The sequence below is a fragment of the Pezoporus occidentalis genome, unplaced genomic scaffold, assembly GCF_034315485.1.
Source record: "Pezoporus occidentalis ecotype Australia unplaced genomic scaffold, CSIRO_AGI_Poc_V1 ctg268, whole genome shotgun sequence".
In the NCBI taxonomy this organism is placed as follows: domain Eukaryota; kingdom Metazoa; phylum Chordata; class Aves; order Psittaciformes; family Psittacidae; genus Pezoporus; species Pezoporus occidentalis.
In genome coordinates this window covers 158,191-186,094 of record NW_026914589.1, presented here as the reverse complement: position 1 = coordinate 186,094, position 27,904 = coordinate 158,191, and the positions used below count along the sequence as shown (strand labels likewise).

Sequence of the window (27,904 nt, the reverse complement as noted above, 5' to 3'; positions counted from 1 at the left end):
GCTTAAAATCATAATTCCTAGAATTTTGTTTCAGCTGAAATCTTGGCAGTGCACAGCCTTTCACAGCTAAGAGAATGAGAAATACCATAAATGAAAATAAAAGACAAAATGGGCATCAATACTTACATAGTACAAAAAGTATGTTCCTAATTTTCCTTCTGAAATTTGGATTTTTTTTTTTAAATAGGTCCCCATGTAACTCCTTCCATATTTGGATAAACAACTTTTTTCTTGCATCCTTACCAATAACTCCAAAGTTTCTTAGAACCACATATTTATACTTTAAGCTGACATCAGTTACTCTTCAGCTGTTACTAATCATAACAGGAACGGTTCTGAATCCCAAACACAGCAGTTAAGATGTCAATTAAGTGAACTAAAATAAGTCAAAAGGAATACACAAAAAGGAAAGCAATTTGAAAATTCCCATCTGATAAATCTTTACCTGACATCAGCAGTCCATGCAAATTAAAACCAAGTTGCTAGAAACAGATACCTCGTGTCATCATACTCTTCTTCCCTTTAAATTGCACATGACTATTTTATGTCTCTATTGTATAATTTTTAAAACTTGTTTTCATTCTTACCAATGTACTCAGCACGTTTACCACAGTGAGAAGCACTCTACAGCTGTTACTCAAGTGCCTACCAAATTTGTCATTTTAAACAGCAATGTGAATTTCTATTGAACACTGCAAAAGAAATATAAGAAATACTCAAAACTTTCAAAGAAATAATAGAATAACTGGAATATGTTTGATATAACAAACCATTTTAAGACTACAATTAACTTCAACGAGTTCTGTTGTGAAAGCCATGAGAACACTACCTTTACCTAGAAAGAAATACAAAGCATTATTTCAACTGGATATGAAGCTCTGTACATGTACTACCTGCCTCAGGAAACTATGGGGAGTTCTTGAGGGTTTTTTTTTAATGTAACAGTCCCAGCTGTCCCAAGGAGATGGACCAATGGAAAATACACTAAATAATCCAAGAGTTTTTAAATGTGATACTACTTAGACTACATTTCAGTTCTTGATTTACACTTCCAAAAGAGAAAAGAACAGAAAACAATACACTGACAATTTCACAAAGATGACTTTGTGTAGCACCATATAAATATCTGTATTTCCACTTATTTTCATATACACAGAATACTCACTCTCCTAATGTCATCTAGTGTATTAATTTCTGGTGAGAGTCCACCATGAACGCACAGAAACTGTTGATTTAAGAGAGCAGCAAGAGGGAGACAATCAAAAGCTTCCATACAGGCATCATAGACTCTTTCCGAGTACTTTATTTTACCTACAGGAAAGAAAATATAAAACATTAAGAAATCCGTATTAGATGGAAGAAGTAATCTAGTGGATCATACTTACACGAACAAATCTCAAAGTGAATGCTTAAAAAAAAAACCCCAAACCAACCCAAAGCAATGAATATTTGGGGTTTAAATGAGCATTTCCAAACACCGCAACAGCAAGCACATTTCTTAGATATTCTATTCCGGAACTATAAACATTTTTAATTTCTTCTTCAATTTCAAGTGGAAAAACAGTGGGTTGTTGTTTGTTTTTTTTTAATCACAGAATTATTTTGTATTATACAATTATATAGCACACTTCATGTAAAATACTACTGAGAAGTGTATGATTTCTCATTTACAGTGAAAGCTAAGAACTGCTTATAGATTACATCCCTTTTACCTCCATCAAAAACAGTTTTACCAGGGCATATGATCCATTTATCACTGGATCAATACTTACACAAGCCTCCAAGTGGAGGAACACCGAAGAGTTATCTTTCTAGTATAGTTCAAATCAAATCCCTAAATGCAAAAATTACTCAGCAGTAGGGTTTTTTTGCTAGCTTCACAGGGCTGCTCAGCATGTTACTTTGCACTCCCAGTTATAGCCAAGACAGCAAAATAACCTTCCTCTCTCCAGGATTTTAAAATTGGGATTGATAGATCAAAATTTAATCTACAATGTATCTTTATGGACAGCACTGTTCTAGATAACTTGCAGTCCCAACACCATGCTTAACTGGAAGCAATTCTACCAAAGTCAATGGGTCCTCCACATGTTTGCAAGACCTTAACTGAACTAGAAGACAAACATCTCTCAAGCAAAATTAGACTGCAGATCATCAGATTGGAAGCTAAACTGACATTCTTAGTACTTACATTCTTGCTTAAAGGTAAAATACTCTGTTAGGTGTCTGCATTCATGGTTGCCTCTCAGAAGAAATAATGTGCTTGGGTAGAGAATTTTCAGGACCCATAAGTACAGCACACACTGTTGAAAAACAAAGATATCCAGTAAAATACACTGGTTTATAAGAAGTTAAAAAATTATTACTGAGAAACATTGAACAAGAACGTTAACAGCTTCAAAAGCAAGTACAGCTTAATGCACCATTTTAAAATACAGCACTGCTTCCCTGAGTCCAGTCCTAGACATGTGTTATGCAAATTACTTATTTTCTCAAGAAGAGCCACAAAGAATGCTGTAAAAATATTTATATTTACCAGACGCTCAACAGTTAAAATAAACTCAGCAGAATCATACAATGGAACACTTTCATCTAGACAAATAATGTGTATGTTTGTGCCTAAAACCTGATTTTATATGATTCTAAACACTGGCATAAGAAGAAAAGCAGAGATTGAAGAAGGAAAAAAAAAAAGCAACCACAAATTTATTTACACTTAAGTCATTTGTATAATTTGAAGACTGTTTTTAAACTAACAATGGACAGAGTAAACCCTCTTTCTCCTCAAAAAACAGGTTTTTATTCAGTGTTCAATACTCCAATTGTATTTCTTAAATTTCATATCTGATTCTTGTATTTTTAACTGAGCACAAAGATCTCAAAATCTTATAAGTTTTGGACGACACTGAAGTCACCTGCAAGTTGCTATTATTGTTCTTAAATCAAAAAGAGTACCCTGAAGCGATCATTCTTCACAGTTATTTTGCACAGAATAGCAAGTACTTGGAGGAAGAAAGAAAACAAAGGAACACTTACAAAAAAACAGCAAACATGGAGAAATATATCAAAGACTTCCACTGTGAAGTTTAGGTAAACTAATTACTGAATTTTTCTTATCTTCTTAGTAAAAATATGCAAAATAGTAATTTTTCTAACGATACCGTTTGCTTTCCAACACTTCCGTAACTCTAAAATATCCTGATATATTGCAAAGTCCCCAGACTCTTTAAAACTGTTTCCCAGCAGAAAGCATAATCAGTTTCTAATAAAACAAGTGCTTATCATCAAATGAATACATGAATTAATTTGGCAGATTCTACAACTGTGAACTGTTTTAGTTAAGTCAGTTGGGATGAAAAATTTATGAGTTGCCAACCTTGAAAACATGTAATAGAAAAATAGCAAAATAGTCCCTTCCTTTCAGTGAATGGATACTGCATTTGATTAAATTGCAGATTTACACACTCTCAATCATGTTACCTATTGAGCATTAAAAGATTTTTTATTTTTTTACCTTTTGCTGTATTGGCATATTTGGTTTTTTATTATCAAATGCATGCAGACCAATGTCAGAGTTTTCTATGTCCTGATACTTCCAGCACAGAAAAGAACTTGCACACTTATGTGAAGGACTCCATCTTGACCCCAGCAGTTTGTTATATACAATTACAGTAGCATGTAATTATCTTTCCTATTAGGAGCAATGACATTTTTTAATTGGACATGGGTTATTACTAAAATATCAGTGCAATTACAGATTTTTTAGGACAGACCGACTGAAAATTTAATGATGAAAAATCAAATTTCACTGTTTGAACATTTTTAGAGAATTTCACCTTTACTGTGCTGTGAAAAGTCAAATATTTTACCAAAAGTATATTATGCCTCCAATCTCTAAGAAATATTTTAAAGTAACCACATATAAAAACTCCTGGAGGTCAACTTAAAACTTCCTAACCGCTAATTAAGGCAAAAACATAAGCAGGAATTGTTTAAGGTTAAAACAGAGAAGAAATGGCTGATTTTCATATGCTATTTTTTGCTTTCTCAACAGGGCCACAAAGCATAGCCCTGCCTTCATGCACTTGCAGCAATTCAACTTTATTCAGATAATCTGCCATGTACTTCGCTGATGTTCCAAGAACCACTCACAGCAGAAGAGAGCAGATTATCTCAATGAAGACAAGCCTTTTAAGAACCCTGGAGTGGTTTCAAGAGTATATTTAACAAATCTTTACATGTTCCACAAGTGCATCTAGCATGCCAAATATTATATTAAAACCTGAATTAAAATTATATGACAAAGAAACCCTGAGCCTCTTTTTATTAAGAAATTCAAGAACACCCATTGTACAGAAGTTTCTTTGTAAGAGTAATGGTTGAAAAGCTTTCATACCATGTTTTTATATAGTAACGTACAGTGTTGCTATGTAAATGTCCTTTTCAAGGACAATTACATTATTTGTAATCATCAATAACAGGACAAGAAGATCAAATTGATAAATAGGGAAAGTCTGTTGAAATTTTTCCTTACAAATGAATTTGAGGTAATCATCCCTGCTGCATCTCCTTTTGTCTACCATCCCTAACACAAAAGGCACTGTGCGTGCCCTTCACAGTATATACCCACACGCGTTATTAGAAAAGCATGTATCATACACCATGACTTGCCAATTACTATTTCAAATAGTATGCCACTCTATTAGATTTGGTACCTATTGAGAGACCCCAAGCTGAGGCACTTCCAAAGCTGGCTCCAGAAGAACAGTTAACTTAAAATTCGTAACTCTGAAACTAATTGATATGAATATGTGAGTATCTCTGGAATTTAGCATACTTAACAAACATCCTGAAAAATAAAAAAAGCATTTTAATTCAAAATACCTGAAAAATTAATGGCAGAAACACAGCTCATCCTTAGGGAATATCTGTAATCGCCCTCAGAATTTTAGTAAAGAAAAATATTAATGATTATAAAAAAACATTTGATTACATAGGGAAAATTAATCTACTTTATACAAATAAACAGCCATAATAAATTAAAACACTTTGCAGCCATTACTCACCTGTTTACCAAAAAACTACAAAAGCAACTTCCTGGCTATTTCCAGAGAAGCAGGATTATGTATAATGAAGCTATAGAATTCAACTTTTCAAAAACTAACTAAAGAAAGAGGAGGAAAAATGAGTAAGTCTGTCGGTTTCAACAGGACAGTCCAAATGGCGGGTCAATATCCTCCTGTGAGCAGGCCTCTCTCATAGAAGAAAGCACAGCAACGAAGAACATATTCACATCTAAAATTTCATTTGAAAACCTTCATAAAAGTGTGCTTATAGAAAAATTTAGGACAAAACAGATTAATATATTCAGTTACCTCTATACTAAAATAACCTCTGTCTACATAGTCACCGAGGAAGAGGTATCTTGTGTTAGCAGGTGATCCTCCCACTTCAAACAGCTTCATTAGATCAAAGAACTGGCCATGAATATCACCACACACTGCAAGCAAAAATTTTGTTCAAATTAATTAAAAAAAAAAATCTAATGGAAAAGCTACTAAGTTATAGTTAAGAGCTACAAAGAACTTCTAATTAAGAGGAAAGGCAGGTATAAAGCAGGAATAACAAATTTTTGAAGCTTCCCCCTTTGCTTTTTGTTAAGATGCTGTCCTCACTACCTGCAACAATGCTGATGACAGCCCCATCTCAGTCTAGCAAACTGTGGAATACTTTTCAAAGACATTTAACACACTGAGTATTGAGGTCTTGAAAGTTGTCAGCAGCTCTTTACTGTCCTCCCCAGCCCCTTAGGTATCTTCATGAATTCTCCTTGGTATGCATATTTGAAAATGCCTGCTGCTTTGCAACAATTTGCTGTGTCCATGTGGGACTGAATAAAGCAGGGAGTATGCTTTCGTTTCTATGTCAGACTAACATACCTTTTAATATCATCATATCTTCTCTTTGCTCAGTTACTTTTCTCCTTCAAATAACCATGTTCACTATTTCAACAGTGGATTTTTCTTGTGTTTTTAGAATATGAGACAGGACAAGACCAGTGGTCAGCAACCTAAGGCAGAAGTGCCAAAGATAGCAGATGGGAAGACTTTGAAGAGCATACAACAAAGCCAGGTCATCTCACAATTCAAAAAATAAAGAAATAGAAATTTTAAAAATATGTGGAAGAGAACTGCTCCTAAATCCTCATTCCCACAGGAATTCCCAGCTCAACGGAAGTCAGGAGCTGCCTTCTTGCTTCTGCATGAGGGATTGCTGATAACAATTAACAGGAATTAGAGAGATTGTGCCTTCCACTGAAGCAAAATGTCGCTGAACAACTGATGAACAGCATCTTCTCACTTCTCGGAGTTTATCAGTAAATTTTTTTGTGGAAAAAAAGTTGTTCTAATTTTGGAAAGAAATACTGGATATGGCACACCACAGACAGGATTGTTATTCCCTCGGAGCAGACCATTTGTCATCATGACCTACAAAGTATTAGACTAAATAGAATGAGTCCTCTTTTATGTCACTTTTGTTAAGATTTCTACTGAAACACTGCAAGAACTTTACTTCTTTCTCAGCTGCTAATTAACCAGTAGCTCTGGGTAACTACCTGAACAAACAGAAATATATAAATTCTAAACATATGAATAACTGTGTAGTTTTATCTGGAGCTTCAAAAGGCTCTGAGTTCAGACAGTCACTTACTGGTTTCCACCATTTCAATCACCTATTTAAAAAAAAAATAAATTGCAGTAATAATGAAGCACTATTTAAGTGTTTTCATTTACCTGATAAAAGCAAGGTGATGTACTAAAAGAAGCTTTTCAGACATAAATTTTACAGAGGTCCATTTAGAAGAAAATACATTCACATAAAAAAAAAATCTGATTTGAATGCATAAATCAAATTTACTTTCATTACCATAAATAACAGATATGCAACATCAGTGATTTTCTACTAGTCTGGATTGTTTATAAATAAAAGTACTAAAGGACACCTGTTCCACCTTTCATGAGGTCAAGCAGAAATTCAACTAGTCTAACCATGAAAATACTCAACCCCCCCCCCACTAGTCAGTCTTGTATCACAGTGGATCTGGTCCTAGCACATTAAAAATGCTAGAACAACCTTTCAACACTTTCCAGTACTACTACCCTCACAAAGACATGGTTTCACGTGCAATCATGAGCCTCATCTACAGAGGAACTACAAAGGTGTATTTTCACTCAGCATTCCAGTTCACAGTAGTTGCTTCAAACTACAGCAATTAGCTTCTCTCCACATGTTTAGACTTTAGGATAATTCTGAGTTCATTTTTCTATAGCAGGCAGTTATCTTTACTCCCACTTACAATACTGCAGGAATTAGTAATCCATAATTCATCAACATTAAAGGTTTTTCTGTTTTGTCATTTTAATAGCAATCATACTATCTTTTTCCAATTGTTTAATGACTTCATTGTGAAAATTAACATGCAGCCTGTTTTTTCAGACCACTTGAGTATTGTTAAGCAAATACAGTTGGGAGTGACAGTTCAATGACTATACAGAAATTTTATTTTAGCCATTTTTAACATGAACTCAACTACTGAAAATATCTGGCTTTTTTCAAATTTATTTATGAGTGAAATTATATAGAAATATTACCTGTAATTGGCGCTTCAACTTCTATCATAGTTTTTTCCCTCCGTAATATTGCAGCACCCTCATTGATGATTCTAAGTGCAATTTCTTCGTCTACTCGACCCTCTTTTATCAAGTGGTTCTTCAAAATGTCAACCCTTGGTCTTCCATCTGTGTCAAACACTTCTTCAGATGTCAAGCGATGAGTTGGTGGAAAAGGGACAGCTAAAATTTAAAAAGAAGAAACACTAGTCGCAACAATGCCATTTTAAAAATATACTCCATCTAGGCTTGGATCTGTCATGGAATAGCTGCTATCCAAAGTAGCAGATTTGTCTTTCAATGAACCAACTTGATGCCATCATTAAAAGCCAGATGGAACAGTGCCATCTGTGTATGTATATTTTAAAAATTGGCATCTAGAATGTGTGAATTTGTAAACTATAAAACAAGAGTTAGAAGACATTAATATGTAAAACATCTGGAAGAGTCAAAACTGCTTTTGCAAAGGGACACATCTCCCTCTCCAATATACTGCCATACTCTGAAGGACTCAACAATTATCGAGGACGCAGGAGATCCATTTCATATCCATTCAGACTTGCAAAAGGCATTTTGAAATGACTTATTTCCATCATCAAAGTGTCACACACACCCAAACACCAAAACACCCCAACCAACCAACCAAAAAAACCCACCTAAACAAATCCACAGCTAGCAAGTAAAGGATACAATAATGTTTAAAGGACTAGATATAAAAGGAGGTAATAGCCAGCACCTAGAAAGGGAGATTACTAGAGGACTCCCACTAGAACCTGTGTTATTTAATAAATTCATAAATTACACTAAAAAGAAGGTAACTAATGGGAGTGATGCAGCATTCAGGTGACAGTAAATATTCCAGACAATGAAGAATATGGTAGGCTATGAAGAGCTATTGTCCACACTACTGAGTGGCTTAGCAAAATATGACATATTAAATAAAAATACATGCAAATTAGTGAATGAAATCAATCCTAACTTTACATATAAAAATCACAGATTATAAAATAACTATTCAGAAGCAAGGTCTTTTCCATAGTTCTAGGAAAATACTTGATGCTGACAAGACAACAAAACCCAGAAAACTGAATATTAAGAATTATTAGTAAATGAAAAACAAAAGAAGAAGTAATTGTGCCACCAACAAATCTAGTATGCAACTCTGGTTTGTCCAAATTATTAAAAAAAAAAAAAAAAAAAAAAAGAATCAGGAAGGATTCAAGAGACAATAATGGAAATCAAAAAGTTAAGATTTTATTTCTTCAGGAATAACTAGACTAACTTCAGCCTAAACCCATGAAAACTAAGGGGGACTCTAACAGAGGTCTATGACACCATTAATGGAGAAGATGAAGGGAGAGCAGCACTAGTGCAGATGGCCCCTGAATGGCAGAAAGTGCCAGGGTGGACTCGGCCAGTTTGAAGTTTTGTCAAACCACTGACTAAGCAGCCTAACAAGTTTATGCTGCCAGAAAAAAAAAAATAAAAAATTTTGGGAGCCTACAACATTGTCACTTTAGGTTGAAATTCCTTCTTTGACTTTGTTTTCCTTATTTTCCTGTTGCACTGTCTCTAAAAAGATTGAATTTTAGTAGAGGCTGTTCAAATCCTACAAACAACTTTAGAAATTAATGGAAGTACAAGAACTACTTGGATCCCGCCTCCCAGGTCAAAAGCAGCCAGGTGTGATCCGTATCTCAAAGAGGTAGAGCAGGTCTGACACTGGGGACAAAACCAGGCTCAGCAACTGCCCAGACAGCACATTTGAAGGCCAGCAGCTTATATGAATTCAGTGTTAATTCAGTTACAAATAAAATATGAATGTGGGATGTGGAAGAAGAGGACACGTCAAAATTGCCACTAAGCAATGCATCAGAATATCATTGCATTCCTGCTAGATTCCAGGAAATGAAACTCATCTGACGCCTCCCTACCAAAGCATACTGCTATTGAAAGAATTGAAAAAAAAAAGAGCAGAATCATTCAGCTACACTCCATTTAAATATTATTTCAAATACATTCAAAACCAAAAATTAGAGAAACACATCTGTTCAAAGATAAGAACTAGCAGTATGAATGCACTTGTATACAGCTTATTCATACTTAGCTTTTTAAGCTTTACATTCCAAAAATCAATGCTTAAATACTAAAACAATCATTGACTTCCTTTAAATCGACTTCTAGATTACTAGCAAATTGCTACCTTCTGGTTTATGCAATAATAAAAACCTATGAATAAAATGTCTGTATGCCTAGATCACACTCATATATTCACTGAAATGAAATTATACTAGAATATAAATTGGAGAATTGTATGTTCTTCCTCTTATAAAAGATTCTAAGAAGGAAAAAACTAAAAAATGTGTCTTTGCAGTTTAGAACAAATTTGGCACTTTATTTTTGGACATACAGTATTTTATTAACAGGAAAGAAATGACATGCCTGTTCTTCCGGACTCTTCTAGCAATGATTCAAGTTTCATTTGGAAGTGTTACAATTCCATGTAGTCCAAATGTTAATAAACTTAACATATTTAAGAAATCAAAGGACAACCATGTCTGTTCCATGCACAAGAATTGTTTAAAAACATAAATCTGTCTCTGAAAAGAGAAAACCATTGTTCCAACATGATAAATTTAACTGATTTTTAGAAGCACTTAATTATGACCATGCAAATATCAATTCCAGCTTTCACTGTTTTTTTGAACTTCACTTTCCGATCTTCATATTCTCTTCATGTTTATTTTTGCATTACTTGGAAGTTTATATGAATCTGTGCATAAATTTGTTTTAGGCCATTTCTTCTCCCACTTTCTTTAACATACTATTTGTGGGCCCAAAATTGCTTTCAGCAGCAGAGTTGTTCTCATCCTTTTATGAGAGACCAGACAACTCAAGAAGTAGATTTCTCCTGCTTTAATTTTTGTAATAGCATTAGAAATCATACCTTCCCAGAACCAAAGTCAATCACTTCCAAGACACAGTTTTGTAGGAACTGCACTTATTAGTTCTAGCACTATTCCTAGATAATGATGTATTTAAGTGAAAGATGACCCTTTTTTTCCTCTCTGGAGGTTTTTTTGGTAGATGCAGGCTGTGGTAGAGCATGGTCTGTTGAGGTGAAATGAACACCTGTTCTTCAGTCTCTAATGTGCAAATCATTCCTGACTTCTTACTACTACCAATGGCTGCAGAACTCAGAAATATGGTTTTGACCTCTTCCTTATGACAGTTCAGAAATATTTCAGGGCTTCTAAGCACAGGGCAGATGAAATTTTCTTTCTTTAAAAAATTATTATGTTCATGTATTGTATTTCAGATCAAATGTGCACTCAATTCTGCCCATTTTAAGAAACTACAGCTTGGAGCTTGTCTAGCAAGTTACATTTTCTTGGAGGCTATAAAAACCAATGTTTCTGTCCAGTGCCTGGAAGACTCAGATTATTTTAATTGCTATTCTTATAAAGATTCAAATTAAAAACTCTGTATACCTAGGGGTTATCCATAATGTCCAACACCAATGAATGTAGTATCACAAGTAGTTAAGCATTCATAAAGTTATATTTGCCTCACGAAAAAAGCAAGTCTTACAACTACTTCCTCAGAGTTTAACAAAATCCTTTTCACAAAATTCATGTCTTTTCCTATTGCTCAAGAAGGACTTTTATTCTTAGAATAATCTTCAGAGAAGACAGACTAAAACGTGGCAAAAGATTTTATCTGCATCACCCAGCTGCATAAAACAGTAACACTTACTATAAAAAATGCTTCCTTCCATTTTATACTTTAATTTTTGTCTTAACAATAGTTAACACTATATTAGAGCTCACACCTTCGAAAAATATTACAAGTAACATCTTTTAATAGGTTAAGAATGATCATTTCTGAAGCATATACACAATTTCTGCAAACTAAAGGGTTTAATGAAACCTTTGATGAAGCAGTAATAGAATGTTATAGCCTAAGGAAAAAGAATTGCAGCATAATGTGTTCCAAGACAGAAATATAACCCATGTTTCAAAGTCTTTGTGCATAACCTGAGCTCTTGGGACTATAATGGAATGGTAATTAAGAGGAACTGCCCTAAGGAAATAACATGGTGTTGGTCATTAAAGGATTCCCTTCTTCCATTCCCAGCAAAGCTAAGCAATAGGAAAGCATTTAGAGATGAATTTCTAAAAACTTATTGCTGCACAAAATAACATTACTATATCCCATTAGTAAAAGCATAGTAGTAACAAAGATAGCACATCGTGATTGCACATTCAAAATTTTTAACAATAATGCTGGGGAAAAAAAAAAAAGTAGAGAAACAAGCAAACAAACAAGCAAAACCAAACAGTGGGCAGCTTTTGGGATTGTTTTTTATTACTATTTGTATACGCATTTGCAAAGAGGAAAAAAAATCACCTTACCTTTATACTGCACTAGTACTTAAAACAGAGATACCAAGCGCAAAACCTCTAAACCTAGTTCTACACTGACTTTCTAGAAACTTCTAGGCATATTTACACCTTAGAATAAAGCATGCTACAGAGATCCAAAAGTTAGCACCAATCTGAATAAATTCACAATACACTGTAAAAAGGTTCAAAATCAGAAAACTACGTAAGCATGGCGCTTTTAGCCAGTACAATAATCCCTGCTGAGAGGTGCAGTATGGCAACTAACACACACTACTTTCAGACCCAAAGCAGATCTCACATTGCCTAGTAACCAAGTGCAACAGTAGCTGCTAATGAAATCTTGCATGTAGATACTGTAAATTTAAACCACACTGATATATATGCCTATTTTAATAATCTTGGTTAAATATGGCTTGTATCAGAGACAATCTGTTGGAATAGGCTTATGAAAAAAGATGAGATCAAAGCCTCTAGACTTATGATAAGTATCAGGGATCAACTGTACAAGGTATTGTACTTCCACAAGCAAAGTATTTTCTGCTCTTAAGACCTTAAAACTTACATAACTTTTCTTCTCTGACAGTGAAAGAAAATAAGCCATTTTTTCCTCTATAATCAGAGGTCCATGATATGTTTAATGAACTCAGTTTGCCTGTAAAATCATGTTCAATGTCCCGGATTTCATTTTCTGTTTCAAGAGTAGCTTTGATTTCACAGATAGTCTCAGCTCACATTATCAAGGTTACTAAACACAGACACTGTAATGAATTTGTAGCTTTGGTGGTATTTATATGTGAAACAGTATATAATGTTTGTCTCCACTAAGTGATATTACGTATCAATACAACCACGTTGTTCTGTGAAAAGATAGGCCAGTCTCCTTCCTTTTGTCAGCAGGCTTATTACCACGACAGCACAGCTGTCTGTGTGTTTTCTGTCATTTGGTCAAGTTTTGTGGGCTTTGGTTTTATAAATGCATTGCTGTCTATGTATTGTCATTTCAGTCTGTCCCTGGAGTTTTTTCATGCTTCTGCCAACATCTCTACAGAAGAAAGAGATGTCGCACCCATGACTGCTATGAAGACAGAATATATCCAATTATCCTCCTGCATTTGGAAGAACAGATTTGAAAAGAAACAGCATAAAGACATCCCAGATGGTCTACTTACCAGGAACCTTGAAAATATTAGTTAAGCACAAATACACAGCAGTGTCTACTTGACTCAGAAAGCTACAATCAGTTGTCAAAAGATGAACGTTACCCTATTCATCCCAAACAAGAAAGAACAAATTCAGGAAAGTCAGTTTCTCGTGAATTACAGTATTTTTCATAAATGCCACATATCTATCCCTTTACTCAAGTTTACTTGAATGCATGCTGCAAGCTATATTAACAAGCATTCTACATGCAAGGAAAAATGACCCTGTAAACCCTGAAACCCTATAAAGGCACTGCAGGCACTTCTTAGTCCATCCTTACCATATATCCTAGAATCATAGAATGGTTAGGGTTGGAAGGGACCTTAAAGATTATCTAGTTCCAACCCCCTGCCATGGGCAGGGACACCTACACTAAACCAGGTTGCTCAAAGACCCATTCAACCTGCCCTTGAACATTTCCAGGAATGGGGCAGCCACAACTTCTCTGGGCAACCTGTTCCTGTGCTTCACCACACTCTCAGTGAAGAACCTCCTAATTTTGTCCAGATCCTGAACAGACACTTTGATCATTTTTGCTTCCACTGCATCTTAGCACCAGGAATTCCACAGATTTAATTACATATTAAATGGAAAAGTATTTTACCTTTCCTTTACATTAATTTCTGGAAAATTTTGTTCAGTACTGCATTTCTCCTTTTCAGTGAGACAAGAACTGTAGCTGTTTCCTTTTCAACTCTTCTATTAAACATCATTCATGGCGTAAGCAGTATCTAACTCTACCCCCTACTTAGCTATCCCCTTTCCAAGTCACAGTTTTCTCATCTTTGTTGATCCACCTTCCATGATAGGCAGTCAGTGCCTTTGAACATACCTTTAGATAAAGAAGAAAATCAGGAAAAGGTACCAAAATTACATGCTGCTGTTCAAGATGCATATATAACACATGAGGCATATAATGGCATGATGGTGTATTCTCTGTTTTCTAAACTGATCTTCTAATATTCCCTAAACTCCTCTCAGCCTGTTTGACTGCCACTGTACTAATATTTTCATAATATTATCCATACAGACCCTAACATTTCTTTTCTGAGTTCACTACCCTCTACATTAAGCGAAAATTGATCTTTCCCTCCTTGTGGAGTCTACTCTGCCTTTATTAGAACAGCATCTCCTGCAATTTCTTTGCCCAGGCACTCGGTCTTACAAGAGCTATCTGAAACATCTCTGAAGTTTACCATCCTGAATAAGTGTTACTATTTGCCATTCACTTTGTTTTCTAATTAACTTATCAATACATTTAAAGAGCCCAGATGACAGATGTTAACCTCACTCAACTATGGAAGTTTATAACCTAATAACATCTTTTCTTTACCAATTTTGATCCAAAAGAGGATATTTTCTCTTTTGCTTAAAGACTCTGACGGAGGAACCCAATGAATAGTTTTGCCTGGATCAATCAGCCAACTGCCTCCTCGAAAATATTCTAACGACTTCTCTTGCATTCCATCTATAAAAACTGTACCAAGTCCTCTTTAATACCTTATTTCCCCAGGGGCATAGTTAGTCCACTCTTTCTTACAAGTGCTATGAGTCTGCTTAAATTAAACTTACTGATCTACAGTTCCCATTTCAATCTAGAGTTTATAAAAAAATGCTGCTGTGCTCTATCTCTCAGGCTCAGAAGATGAGTTATGCCAGAGGCTATGGAAAATAAATCTGCAATTTTGCACCCAAAAACCCCAAAAGAAATCCTTCAGAGCCACTGGACAAATATCTTCTGGTCCTGGGATATTTTTTGAACATTCGTTTTGTTGATATGTTCTGAAACCACTTACATTTCAATGAGACAATTCTTTGGTCCCACTCAACAATAAGAACTGACTCATGTATGGAAGTGTCCTTACTTCCTTATGCAATAAATACACATGTAAGTAGTCACCGATTTTTCTGCTCTGGCCTTAACTTCCCAAGCCTCCACTGCCAATTTGTCCTACTGAAGTTAAGGCAGGCTTCCATTTTTGGGTGGGTTTGGGTGGGTCTTCTTGTTGTTAAGATTTATTCATTCTAACCATCCTCTCAAAACAAAGCATAAGGCCAGTCAAGCATTCACTTGTCAGAATTCAGCTCCATTCCATTGTCTCTCCCAAAACAAAATTGTGATTTTTTTTTTTTTTTAAGGATGACCTTTAAATACTCTCTTTACTCTGCTGCTCTTCTGGATCATTTCAGAATCATTTCTGACCAGCAGCATAAAGGCATTCTAAGTGCCTTATAATATTTTTAAAACAGCCTTCATGCTGCCTGTAAACATTTATCCATTTACCTGTTGGGGTTCGGTTTGTTTTTTTTTTGGTTGGTTGGTTTTCTTACCAGTCTGTGAATGCTGAAATTGTGATGATTTCTGTGATGATTTCTTTATGTCCTACATGGAAATCATTGTTAAAAAGTAGTTATTAATGTCTTAATTTAGGACCCTGCTAGAAGGATATGAGTTACTTCTCTTCGCAATTCTCTGAAGAGTTGTTTCAACGAGCTACCATTTACTATCCATGATGACTGCCTGTCAGTCAGACTCTATCATGACTTTCCTCCAAAACAAAGGAGTTGGTTGATGAGAAAATGAACATGGGCCGGCAGTGTGCACTTGCAGCCCAGAAAGCCAACCGTATCCTGGGCTGCATCAAAAGGAGCGTGACCAGCAGGTCCAAGGAGGTGATCCTGCCCCTCTACTCTGCTCTTGTGAGACCTCACTTGGAGTATTGTGTGCAGTTCTGGTGTCCTCAATATAAAAAGGACATGGAACTGTTGGAACAAGTCCAGAGGAGGGCCATGAGGATGATCAGGGGACTGGAGCACCTCCTGTATGAAGACAGGCTGAGGAAGTTGGGGCTGTTCATCCTGGAGAAGAGAAGGCTGCGTGGAGACCTCATAGCAGCCTTCCAGTATCTGAAGGGGGCCTATAGGGATGCTGGAGAGGGACTCTTCATTAGGGACTGTAGTGACAGGACAAGGGGTAACGGGTTAAAACTTACACAGGGCAAGTTTAGATTGGATATAAGAAGGAAATTCTTTCCTGTTAGGGTGATGAGGCACTGGAATAGGTTGCCCAGGGAGGCTGTGAATGCTCCATCTCTGGCAGTGTTCAAGACCAGGTTGGACGAGGCCTTGGGTGATATGATTTAGCGTAAGGTGTCCCTGCCCACGGCAGGGGGGGTTGGAACTAGGTGATCTTAAGGTCCTTTCCAACCCTAACTATTCTATGATTCTATGAATACCGAAGCTTCCCATTTCCAGAAGAACAGACATGATCTCCAAATTTAGCATAAAGTATCCATTAGTTCAACACAACAAAGTCCTGTGGATTGCTTCCGAAAACCTAGTAGCACCTGTAGTGGGCAAAGCACAATGGCATGAAGACAGAGTACTTCCAAGCACAACTTTGTCGGGTAGCTACCCACAGGTGGGTCAGAGAAGCCCTGATGCTTTGCCCTCCAAGGAAAGCCAATGAAGGCTCATCCCTACCATGCCCAGGACCACTCTATCAAACTGAGCTTACAAGCACTTCTTTTTCCTTTACTACAAGATAGCAAAACAGTTGTTTTGGTAGAAAAGATATATTACACTGACAAATTTAAAGTATAAAAGTCATATGCACTGAAAGGTCAGGTGCACTGACTGAAGTCAGTCAATTATCATTCAAAAAGAAAAGGCAAACCCAAGCCCAAAAGCACCAGATACAGCAGGTAAGTATCAACAGCAGTTTAAAGAAAAAAGATACTATTTCCTCCCCCTGTGATTTTGACAGAACATAACAGAGGAAACTGCTACCTTCCATGAGACACTACCATCTTTTAAAGCTGAAGAGGGTGTCTTACAAAGGAGTGAATCAAGATGACAGGTTCATTTTCTCATCTCTATTTAAAAAAAGCAGTAACAAAAACCTCACCATAAGACACGTTTTGGAACCAAATGCCAAAAACTGACTCCAGACATTTCAATTTTACAGCTAACCATTAATTAATAGGAAACTCTGCAAGTACAAATTGCTTAGGCAAATTGCTTACACCATGAAAAGAGAAAATTTTGAGCTTTCTATACACTTTAAAAGCAACCAATCTGATGATACAATTCATACTTGGGAAGATATGCCAGACCAACACAGCTAGACTGTTTCAGACTGCATACTTAAAGCCATTATCATGTGTATTAATATATATATGCCTAATATGAACATTACACCTGATAACATTTCAGATTTTTTTCTAGATACATGCGTTTCCCACTAATTGCTAAATATACAGGTCAAAATACAAAGAGGGACACATCCTAATTATTATCATACCTTATTAGAAAAGTTACTGATTATACCATAATGTAAATATTTTTTCTTGAGTACCTCTTGCCCACTTCTACCAACATATATTATTAGTGATAATGGATTTAATTTCTCATGGCCTCTGAAATGTAATAGCTATTTTTCCTCTCTTCCAGTAACAGAGGAAGAAGGCAAAGCTAAAATAAAAGCAAGAGATGAAACAATGCAAATACCAGGAGGCATTAAGTCCTGAATTCACATTTCCTCCTAAAAAGACCTAGTATATGGAGAGCATAAAAGCTGAAATATGGACCAATAGAGACACACCAGATAACATTACTACATTTTTCTCTGTAGCTTTTCTCAAGGACTTAAGACATTATAAATGAAGTATCTCAGAAAAAAGAGGCAGAAAGCCTGGGGGCCCCAAGGATGTTTTTTTTTCTTGGGAACAGAGCTCACACAACACACACGCGCACACACAAATAACATTTGCAGAACACTTTCATGCTTTTTTTTTTCCCCTATAATGGATCACATTAAACAAAATAAATATGTCAAAAAAATGACCTTAAAAAGAATTCCCAAACCTTATTATGGTAAATACATACTAATAACTATCAATAAATAAGTGGACACTTAGGAAAAAAAGAGGCAATTTCTGCAATGAGCATCAGAGAAGTTAGAAGTATAAGACATTATGCAACCATGTGAACTGCTGTCTTAACAGTTCCACCAGCATGCCTGGTACACACATTTCCAGTATAAAAAGTTAACACTTTGGTGTCCTTTAGTATGCAATGTTGCCTTGACAAAAGCAGAGGGCCCACCTTAAGAAAGTATCGCCATATCTGCAATCTATTCATCGTAAACCCGGCAAGAGTACGGTGATCATTTCTTGGTATGCAAGAGGCAACACGTCTATTGGCGAACAGGGATGTGACAGTTGTCCCATTTTAACATGTTTTTAACTTATTTATGTTGCGTAGGTATTCCCAATAAGCACTGACGTAACCTGCAATCTTGCGTCTCTGGAGTCACTGTACAAAAAACATATTTCCAACTTCACAGCACCTAATGGGGGATGGGGGAACCAAACCACCCTGTCCTTCATATCAGGAACACAGACAGCTTGGCACAGCTGTCCAGGCTTCCTCCAGAAGCCAGTGATTCAGCACAAGAGGCATGGACAGGACAGGTCAACAGAAGGAATAGAGAAATGCTGCTACACTAACATTTAACTGGTTGTAACTATGTCAGATGAAGCTGTCAAAGCCCGATTACCTTTATAATAGTTATGCATCCTACACAACCAGGCTCAAAGAAATACTGTAACCCCAGGCTGTAATCCTGTTAGAGTGAAGCAAGCCTTACCTGTGATCCTCAACAACCAGATGAAGGTTTTCCAGCACACTCTAAGGTGTCTAATCACTTACCATTAGCTCTCTTAACGCTGTTTGAAGAACTTAATTTGTTACAAGAAATTGCAATAAAGGTACAAAAATCCAGCTACGCTTTATACTAGCACTAATGAGCACAAGTTTCCAATAGACTAGTTTTAACATTTTCTACTTTTGCTCTTGCAATTCCTTCAACCAAATCAACAGGTTAAGCAATCCAAAATGAGTAGCAGCTTACTGTGAGCAAAGCTTTCCAGCTTACTGGAAAACATGCTGATTTCCAAAACATACTATGGGATTCCAAAGCTTTAATTAGGACCTGATGAAGACAAAGATATCCTTTTAATTTCTCAAGACACTCCCCCCTCCCCCGTTACATAAAAAGTTAAATGGACAGATCTCTGACACTCTGAACTCCATCAGACCCTGTGCTCTCTCGGAATGTCAATCTTAAAAGCAGGCTGCTTTGTGCACAATCAAGAATTCCAAATATCACAAATATCATCACTGCCATTGCCAAATACAGCTCAATATCAAAACCTTTGAGATCAAAATAAAATGACTTGTCACTTGAGTCAACAAAACCTAGAAATTGTTTGAGGCGTTACCTATACCATCCTATAAACGACAATTTAGATCTAATGGATGTATTAAGGAGACTTTAATGTTGAAGGATTATTCTCATCACAAATACTAAAATAACACATTTGATGTGCTCCAGAGTGAGACTATTAATGTTTTACAGCGTTCTGGTTACTAAACCGTCTTAGTTTTACACAGATATATCTACTTTAACAGGCTTTTACTTTTCTTTTCCCTGAGCAGTATAACACGTTCGACTTTTAAAGGCTTCCCATGAGACTGTCCTACCTAGAAAGGCCGCGAAGAAATAGATCAAGGTGATTTTTTTTCCATCAGAACAGGGAACCTGAGACCAGTAGCCAATAGAAAGGGCGGCAGCACCTTTCCACTCCCTCTTCCTCGGTGCTGTCAGCTTCTGCAATTACAAGGATCTCCTTTGCGCAAACAGAGGAAAACCCCCACAGAGAAGGAGGCGTGAGGGGTCAGACCCCAGGCGGGGAAGCCGGCGGCCCCCGGCCTGCAGAGCACACGAACACTCGTGACAACAGCGCCCGAGCAGCGCACAGGAGCGGGAGGCGCCAGGGCCGCAGGCCGTGGGCGCTGCTTCCACCCGTGACACCGCACCCTCAGCCCCATGGGCAGCTCCTTGAGGCGGGCGGCAGCCCCGGGGGTCCCCGCAGGCAGGGTCTGCCCCGCTGCCGTCCCGGTCAGCCTCCACGCCCGGCTCGGCCTCCCCGCCCACAAGCCAAGCCGACCGGGTGTCTCTCCAGCGGGGCTGGGACCAAGCAGCCATCCCGCGGTCACACCCTCCCCAGCCCCACCTGCGGGCAGCCCGGCGACCATCAGCCGCCCCCACCAGCCCGTGCGCCACCCGGACTCGGGGTGCCGCCGCCCTCCGCCGCGCCGGGCAGCCATGTTCCCCGCGCTCCCGCCAGATCCGGGCCTGGTCAGCGCCAGGCCGCGATGCGAGGGACGCTCACCCTTGACGGCGCGCTCGCTGGTGGCGTGGGGCGTCAGCAGCAGCACCTTGCTCCCCTCCTTGGCGGACATCGCTGGGCGCTGCCGGGCTCCGGCCGCTGCTGCTGGGCGCGACGCCGCCTGGGTCCGCCTCCTCCGCCGGCGGGCTGGCGGGGAGAGGGGCGTGCGGCGGCCGGCGGCGGGACGGGGCGGGGCGGGGGCAGCTAGAGGCCCCGGGCGGCGGCGGCCCAGCGGAACATGGCGGCAGGCGCGGCTCCCAGCTCCTCGCGCAGCGAAGGGACAGTCCGCCTCGGGCCCGGCATGCACCGCGCCGCCACCCCACGAGGGGACTACGGGAGCGTGGCGAAACTCCTGGCTTCGCCGCGCCGGCAGCGCGCCCGTTAGGGAGCGTGGCGAAACTCCGCTCTCCCCGGGGCGGTGCCTCCCACGCGGGGCGCGGCGAGGGGCGGTGGCTGCGGCCCTGCGCCTCCGGGCTCTGCCCCGCGGCCGGGGAACGCAGGCGAGGAGCAGGGCGCGCCCCCGCCCCCGGTGGAGGGCCGAGAGGGAGGGGGGGGGAGAGGGGCGGGGTAGGCGGCCCGAACCGGCGGCCACCATGGAGAGCTCCGAGGGGCCGCCCCAGCCGCTCCTCCAGCCGGGTCAAGGCGCTGCCCAGCAGGCCGCACGGCGAGGGGAACCATTTTGTCAGGCGGCGAAGCAGCCACCTTCCCCGCCGAGCTGACCGGGATCAGCAGTGCCCCCGGACAGCACCTCGGAGCAAGGGACTGCATCCATTCCCTACCGGAGTGCCGCTCGCCTACAACAGACGGCTGGAAGGGGCTCTACAGCCTGGCCTCTCAGGGGAGGCCTGAGGTGGAGAGGAGGAGTCTACAGGAAAGCTAGAGTGAGACTTTTTCCAAGGTCGTGCGGGGATAGGACAAGGGGGAATGGCTTTAGACTGAAAGAGGGCAAATTTAGATCAGATAATAGGGAAAAAATCTTTACTGTGAGGGTGGGGAAACACTGGAACAGGTTGCCTAAAGAAGTGCCATCCCTGGCTGTGTTCAAGGCCAGGTTGGATGGAGCTTTGAACAACCTGGTCTAGTGGAAGATGTCCCTACCTCTGGCAGGGGGACTAGAACTAGATGGTCATTAAAGTCCCTTCCAACCCAACCTATTCTATGACTCTATGAAAAACCACTACCACCAGGTAAGTAAGCCAAATATCTCTGCTCCATCCAGGGAGCTGAACACAGGCAGCCAGACCAGCAGCTGCCCCCTCCCAGTCTCTGGCACCCTTCAAAGCTGCATGAGAAGAAAATGGGGTAGAGGCTCTGCACCACTGGCCTGATCTTTGCAAATGCAGCAGGCTACAGCCCTTCCATTATATACAAACCACACAAATTATATGTAGAGCAACTGGCCCAGTGATACGGAGGGCATAAGACAGGCAAAAAGGCTGGTACAAATGTATTAAATCTAAGCTAATACGATCATTATTTATGACTATTCTTGCTAATGAAAAAGCCAAGTAGTTCTTGCTCTCCCCTTTGTACCAGTTAATTTCATTCTCTCTTCTCCAATTTAGTGTATTCTCAGTAGTACCAGTGTAGGTTGGCTGTAGGACTGCACTGTAGTTGAGATCATAGGAAATTACTGCATTTAAAAGTAAAAAAAAAACCACAACCCGAAACCAGACAAAAAGCACCCCAAAAAAAAACCCAAACCTAAAATTTCCAAATTTGGTATCATTGAAATATCTGCCAACAAACACAGTCAGATCTAGTGAGCATCTAACATATACCTATATTTAATCAAATGCAGTATATCTAAAGAGTTGCTGCTTTGCATCTCAACTAATACAGCTCTTAGGCATTATTTGTACTGAGCTGTGCAAACTATTTCTTGCAGTAAATCAGGAATTTAAGAAAGACAAACCATTTGGGGGTAATAGTTTCAGCAATGTCTTAGATCTTGCCCCATTCAGGTCCACCTGAGGTGAGTACCTGCCATCTTGATCATGAAAAGCTGTTTGGCTTAAGCAAAAATACATTGAAACTGATGGGTTACATGAGTACTTGGGTTGACCTTGCTTTTCAGTTACATAGCCAAGACAGTCCAAGCAAGAAACTTTGAATGAAACACTTCCAGGAAGACATTGAAAGGAAGCAACTGAAAATTTTAAAGGAATCAGAATTATAAACCCTTGAATTATTTATTAATGACACTTGTAAGACTACAAAATTCTGGAAAAACAGAATTCTTTTAATTTCACGTCCACAAGTAAAATGTGTGCATGCATGCAAAAAGAGAGCTGGGATACCTGGGGAATTACAGACCAGTCAGTCTCACCTCTGTGCCTGGCAAAATCTTGGAGCAGATTCTCCTGGAAGGCATGCTAAGGCACATGAAAAACAACAAGGTGCTTGGTGACAGCCAGCATGGCTTCACTAAGGGGAAATCCTGCCTGACCAATTTGGTGGCCTTCTATGATGGGGCTATGGAACTGATGGACAGGGGTAGAGCAGTTGATGTCATCTACCTGGACTTGTGTAAAGCGTTCGACACTGTCCCACACAACATCCTTGTCTCTAAATTGGAGAGACATCAATTTGATGGATGGACCACTGGGTGGATAAAGAACTGGCTGGATGGCTGCACGCAAAGAGTTGTGGTCAATGGCTCAATGTCCGGCTGGAGACCAGTAACGAGTGGTGTCCCTCAGGGATCGGTGTTGGGACCGGTCTTGTTCAACATCTTTGTCGCTGACATGGACAGTGGGATTGAGTGCGCCCTCAGCAAGTTTGCTGATGACACCAAGCTGTGTGGTTCGGTTGATACGCTGGAGGGAAGGAATGCCATCCAGAGGGACCTGGACATGCTTGTGAGGTGGGCTGATGCCTGGAGAAGGCTGCATGGAGACCTCATAGCAGCCTTCCAGTATCTGAAGGGGTCCTATAGGGATGCTGGGGAGGGACTCTTCATTAGAGACTGTAGTGACAGGACAAGGGGTAATGGGTTCAAACTTAAACAGGGCAAGTTTAGATTGGATATAAGAAGGAAATTCTTTCCTGTTAGGGTGGTGAGGCACTGGAATAGGTTGCCCAGGGAGGTTCTGAATGCTCCATCCCTGGCAGTGTTCAAGATCAGGTTGGACGAGGCCTTGGGTGATATGGTTTAGTGTGAGGTGTCCCTGCCCATGGCAGGGGGGTTGGAACTAGATGATCTTAAGGTCCTTTCCAACCCTAACCTGTGATTCTATGATACATCAGAGTATCATGGAAGAAATCCTGGATAACTTTTGGATTTAATCTCTAAGATTTTCAGCCGTGGGAAGTACTTTTCGTTCTTCAAATGTCTGTCATCGTTCAACCAACTTAAAGGGCTGTTTCTTAAATGGAACAAAAGCTCATTTGCTTGGATAGCATGCACGTGTATCCTTTCAAAATATGCAGTGAGAGCATAGGCTAGGAAGAGCAGAAAGTAAATGCTGCTCCTGTTGACTTAGCATTAGCTTAGAGTAGATCTGCCAGAACAAAGAACAAGGAGAATGAGTTCAGTCTCTTGTTTAGGATCAGGAGAAGTGTGGTAATAAATACAGTTTGAATGTTTGACAACATGAAACAGCAGAGTGATTCTCCTATTATAAAGAAATTCATTTGTTCATACATTTCCAAACACAGAGGGAGCCTGAGATCTTGCAGAGTGTTGTCAGGAACCACCTCTTCACCTCACCTGAGTGCAGTCACCAAGAGAGATGCCTCTTACTTCTTTCACTTGCTCGCTTCTCTCATGAGCCCACAGCCAACATCCATCTCATTTCCTAGGGTATGAATTAAAAGGGACGGACACAGTCAGAACTCTGGTTGAGGAAGAAGCATAGCATAATTTAATTTTGCTATCATGCTGTGCAACAAGGAGACATCATCAGCTTCTAGGGATATTATCTAGTATACCTAGTGCCCTGTGTGCTGAAACACTTCCAGTTCTATATAGGCATGACATGAAGAAAAAGCTCACAGAGATGAAATCTTGCTGGGTTTCATCCCCCATAATACATTAGGTTGATGTGATAAATGGTGTTACATCTCCCAACACCTCCTTAAAACATTAAAATAAATAATTCGAATATTTCTTTTGGATAAGAACAGCTAGAAAGAGAAATTAGCTAGCACAGTTGCCTTGGGGTTTTATTGCTGTAATTTTTCTAATATATTCCATCTTGCCTCATTAAATTACAGAGCACATGCCTTTGTCATTAAGAAAATACCAAAACCTACATCAGGGAGAAAGAACTACAGAACTCTACCTAAGCCCTTTAGCTTGTCATGTAGCATTGTCTCTAAATCTGCTAGGGACTCTGGAAGGGGCAGTCACATTGCCCCAACTTACCTCACAGTGCAAGCCAAGCTGATTGATTTGGAACATCTGGTGTTCAAGGAAACAAACAATTTCTACTGGCACCACAAGTAGTATTATGATTGTAGGAACTTACAAACATAATTACAAACAGAAACGCGGCCTTGCAGGTAGAAGTGTATGCCTTTATAACCCTGAGTTTCCCACAAATGCCAGACAAAGTATTTCTGAAAAGCGGACTCACATTTTACTTCCTGTTCAGCTTTGCCACCAAGTGGCCATTCCATTCCACACATTTTAACACCCAGTTAAACCAAAACATAACAGGAAACAGCCCAATTCCTATCTACTCTTACTGGATATTCCAAACCATTAGGTAACAGCTATGCTAGCACTGGACTAATTTCTGAAGAACTACTTTCATAACAGAGAAACAACTCAGCAAGAGGAGCACACGGAACAACCAAGCCAATCCATCTTATTCTGTACCATGGGGAATGCAGCCATTTGGGATGTGGATGATCTCTGACTTCCTCCTGCTTCATCTCAAAGCAGTACACAGTGAAGCTGCATGTGAAAGATGTTTAACTAAAAAGGTGTTATGTTAAAACCTAGACTTTTCGACGCCTCTCCTGACTGAGTATTGCAAGGTATAGTAGCAACAGAATCTTAGTAAATCATCACCTCAGACAACAAGTGCTGTTTACTGAAGTTCAGAGAGAAGTTAGACATAAAAATGACTGTGAAATTCTGTAACCATCCCATGCAGAAGGTCAGGTGATCAGAACAGTCCCTTCTGACTAACAGTGACATATCTTTAAAACTGGCACAACACAATGTCCCAGAATCATCTAATTATCCAACAAGAACTTTTTGAAAACTCTAAGAAGGAAATTGAATCACAGGAGAGAGAGATATATTCCAGATCCCGAGAGAAAGATGCACAGAGCAAATCATACAGAGATAAACCAGATCTGAGAGGAGAAGATGTGCTATAAGCGGCAGAATAAGATGAAGAAGACAAAACTTTTAACAGGTTGTTCCATTTGATTCTCACTAGTGAGAAACTAGTGAAACTGTCCTTTCTGAATTGCCAGAAACAGTACTGCAGTTGGTATAAACTACAAGACTTCCTCAGAACAGTCCGTATTTTATTTTAAATATGTTTTTGTTGTACTGTTTCAGTATGAATACTTGAAAGCTTTATTTTAGGACATAAGATTTCCCTGCTGTCCCAAGCCAGTTTTATGGCATACTTTATTATCTGTAACATGAGGGTGTAACTCAGAAAGTTTGAAAGCATAATCTTAAGCCATTTTCTCCAGCATTATGAAATTGTTATCACTGCAATACCCTAGCTGACAATGTCATCCAGTACTGAGAAGTTGCACTGACTTAATTCCCCAAAACCCCAAATTATCAGAAAGTTGGTGATATAAATTACAAGCTACTTTACTATTACAGTCTATCCTGTTATGCCCCCTCCTGCACACATTTCCTTCATTCCCCAATAACCTCTGTGAGCAGGCTGTGCAAGTAAAGACTACATTTTTTTAAAAAAAGCAAGTTAAGGCCAAAATCATTCCTTCCATCATATCACAACTGTAAAGTACGGGCTAAGGCATCCCAGCCTGTGCCACTTAGTCTGACTCCATCATTTTAGGTGATTTTTTCATACCAAAAGCTACCAGCTGCATCTCTAAACCTCATGTCTCTGGAGTGATGGTACCCCAAACTCTTCCTTAGGTTCCTCAAAACACTGCTCACTTGCTCTGCTTAAAGCATTCCTCCCACCCGCTTATTATCTAGTTCAAACTTTTCCTTCCTTAGCCTTAAGCGATGGCTTTTTCTCCTATCATCTGAGACCAAGCAATTCCCTCTCTTAATTTATCCTACTACCTTGATGGTATTAATAGACTATAATCCAGTCACCTCTACTAACTCTAAAAATTGAGTTCACTCTGCTTTTTGCTGCCCTCCTTTGTGTTCCCTCTCATTTTCTCTGAGCCTGCACAAGCAAGAGACTTTACTGTTAAAAGTATTAAAGATAAGCAGCTCTACATGTAGAACCTTACTAAAAAACTATCTTGTTGCTCTGTAACAAGAATTGTGATGTAAAACTATGTGATAATTCTTTTTTTTTTTTTTTAAACTTTGATGATGCATGTTGAGCCATGAACACAATGTCCTACAGATCAGAAAAATCCCATTAAGGAATTTTTTTTTTTTTTTCAGATCTGTACCACTCAGCTCTTAGTATAAATTACATCCTTGTGTTCAAAACAGTAGTTTACTGCAAAAAATCAGTTGAGACTCACACACACACACACCTTCCTCTCCCTTTTCAGATGAGTAAAGTGTCTTGAATACCTGGCATGTCTTCTGTATTAAACAGCTTCTTTTAAGTCTCTAATGGCTGTAAACCAAAATTAGTCTACAGAGCTGAAATGACTACTTAACGTTAACTAAGGGGGTTTTCCACCTATCTGGAGAAACCAACTGAACTACTAAAGCAAATGGAAAATTTATTTATGCATTACTTCATCCCATTAGGAACAATTAAAAAATAATGCCATGAAAAATCAGTTATTTCTTCTTAAATGTACTTAAAAATATGTGCCTGATTTCTTCTTTATTCCTGAGTATATTCAGTGCTTACTTACTCAATACTAAAACAATTTTATTGATGCCAATAAAGTTTAGGTTTCTTCAGCTGAACTTACCTCTTTGCATCTGCTTCCACAAATATGCTAGCAAACATATCCAGTGTTCTGAAGAAAAAAACAAATCTAAGCACACACATTTTATTTGCTAACGTTTCATACTCCATATTGATTTGTGAAGAGGTGACTTTGTACTTCATTGTGGCAGATTTGGGGTTTTTTTAGATAATTGTGTTCAAGACTACTTAAGCCTCACTCTGCAACCTGAATTTTTGAGAGCTGTAGTCAAGCAAAGTGTCAAATATGTATCCATATCCTCATTTGCAGTCTTGGGCTACCGTAACTTTCTCTAACTGCTGAAGGTAACAAAAAGATGAAAACAGGTACTGCTGCC

General features: G+C 39.1%; 1 protein-coding gene across 9 annotated transcripts in view; it reads right to left on the bottom strand.

Moving 5' to 3' along the window:
* PPP3CB (protein phosphatase 3 catalytic subunit beta) overlaps positions 1-20,939 on the bottom strand; it is a 54,783-nt gene extending 33,844 nt beyond the window's left edge. For 4 of the 9 annotated variants that reach the window (XM_062624501.1, XM_062624503.1, XM_062624502.1 and 1 more), the window contains exons 1-5: positions 20,515-20,937; positions 7,653-7,853; positions 5,376-5,500; positions 2,192-2,303; positions 1,166-1,311 (exon numbers count right to left, since the gene is read on the bottom strand). In XM_062624501.1, coding sequence (XP_062480485.1) covers positions 1,166-1,311; positions 2,192-2,303; positions 5,376-5,500; positions 7,653-7,853; positions 20,515-20,584 — 654 coding nt within the window. In that variant the 5' untranslated portion in view covers positions 20,585-20,937. Of the gene's footprint in view, positions 1-1,165; positions 1,312-2,191; positions 2,304-5,375; positions 5,501-5,939; positions 6,071-7,652; positions 7,854-20,514 lie in introns of those variants that run through there. The other 5 variants (XR_009965942.1, XR_009965941.1, XM_062624506.1 and 2 more) reach the window with 3 other exon arrangements.
* Positions 20,940-27,904: the final 6,965 nt, after the last annotated feature.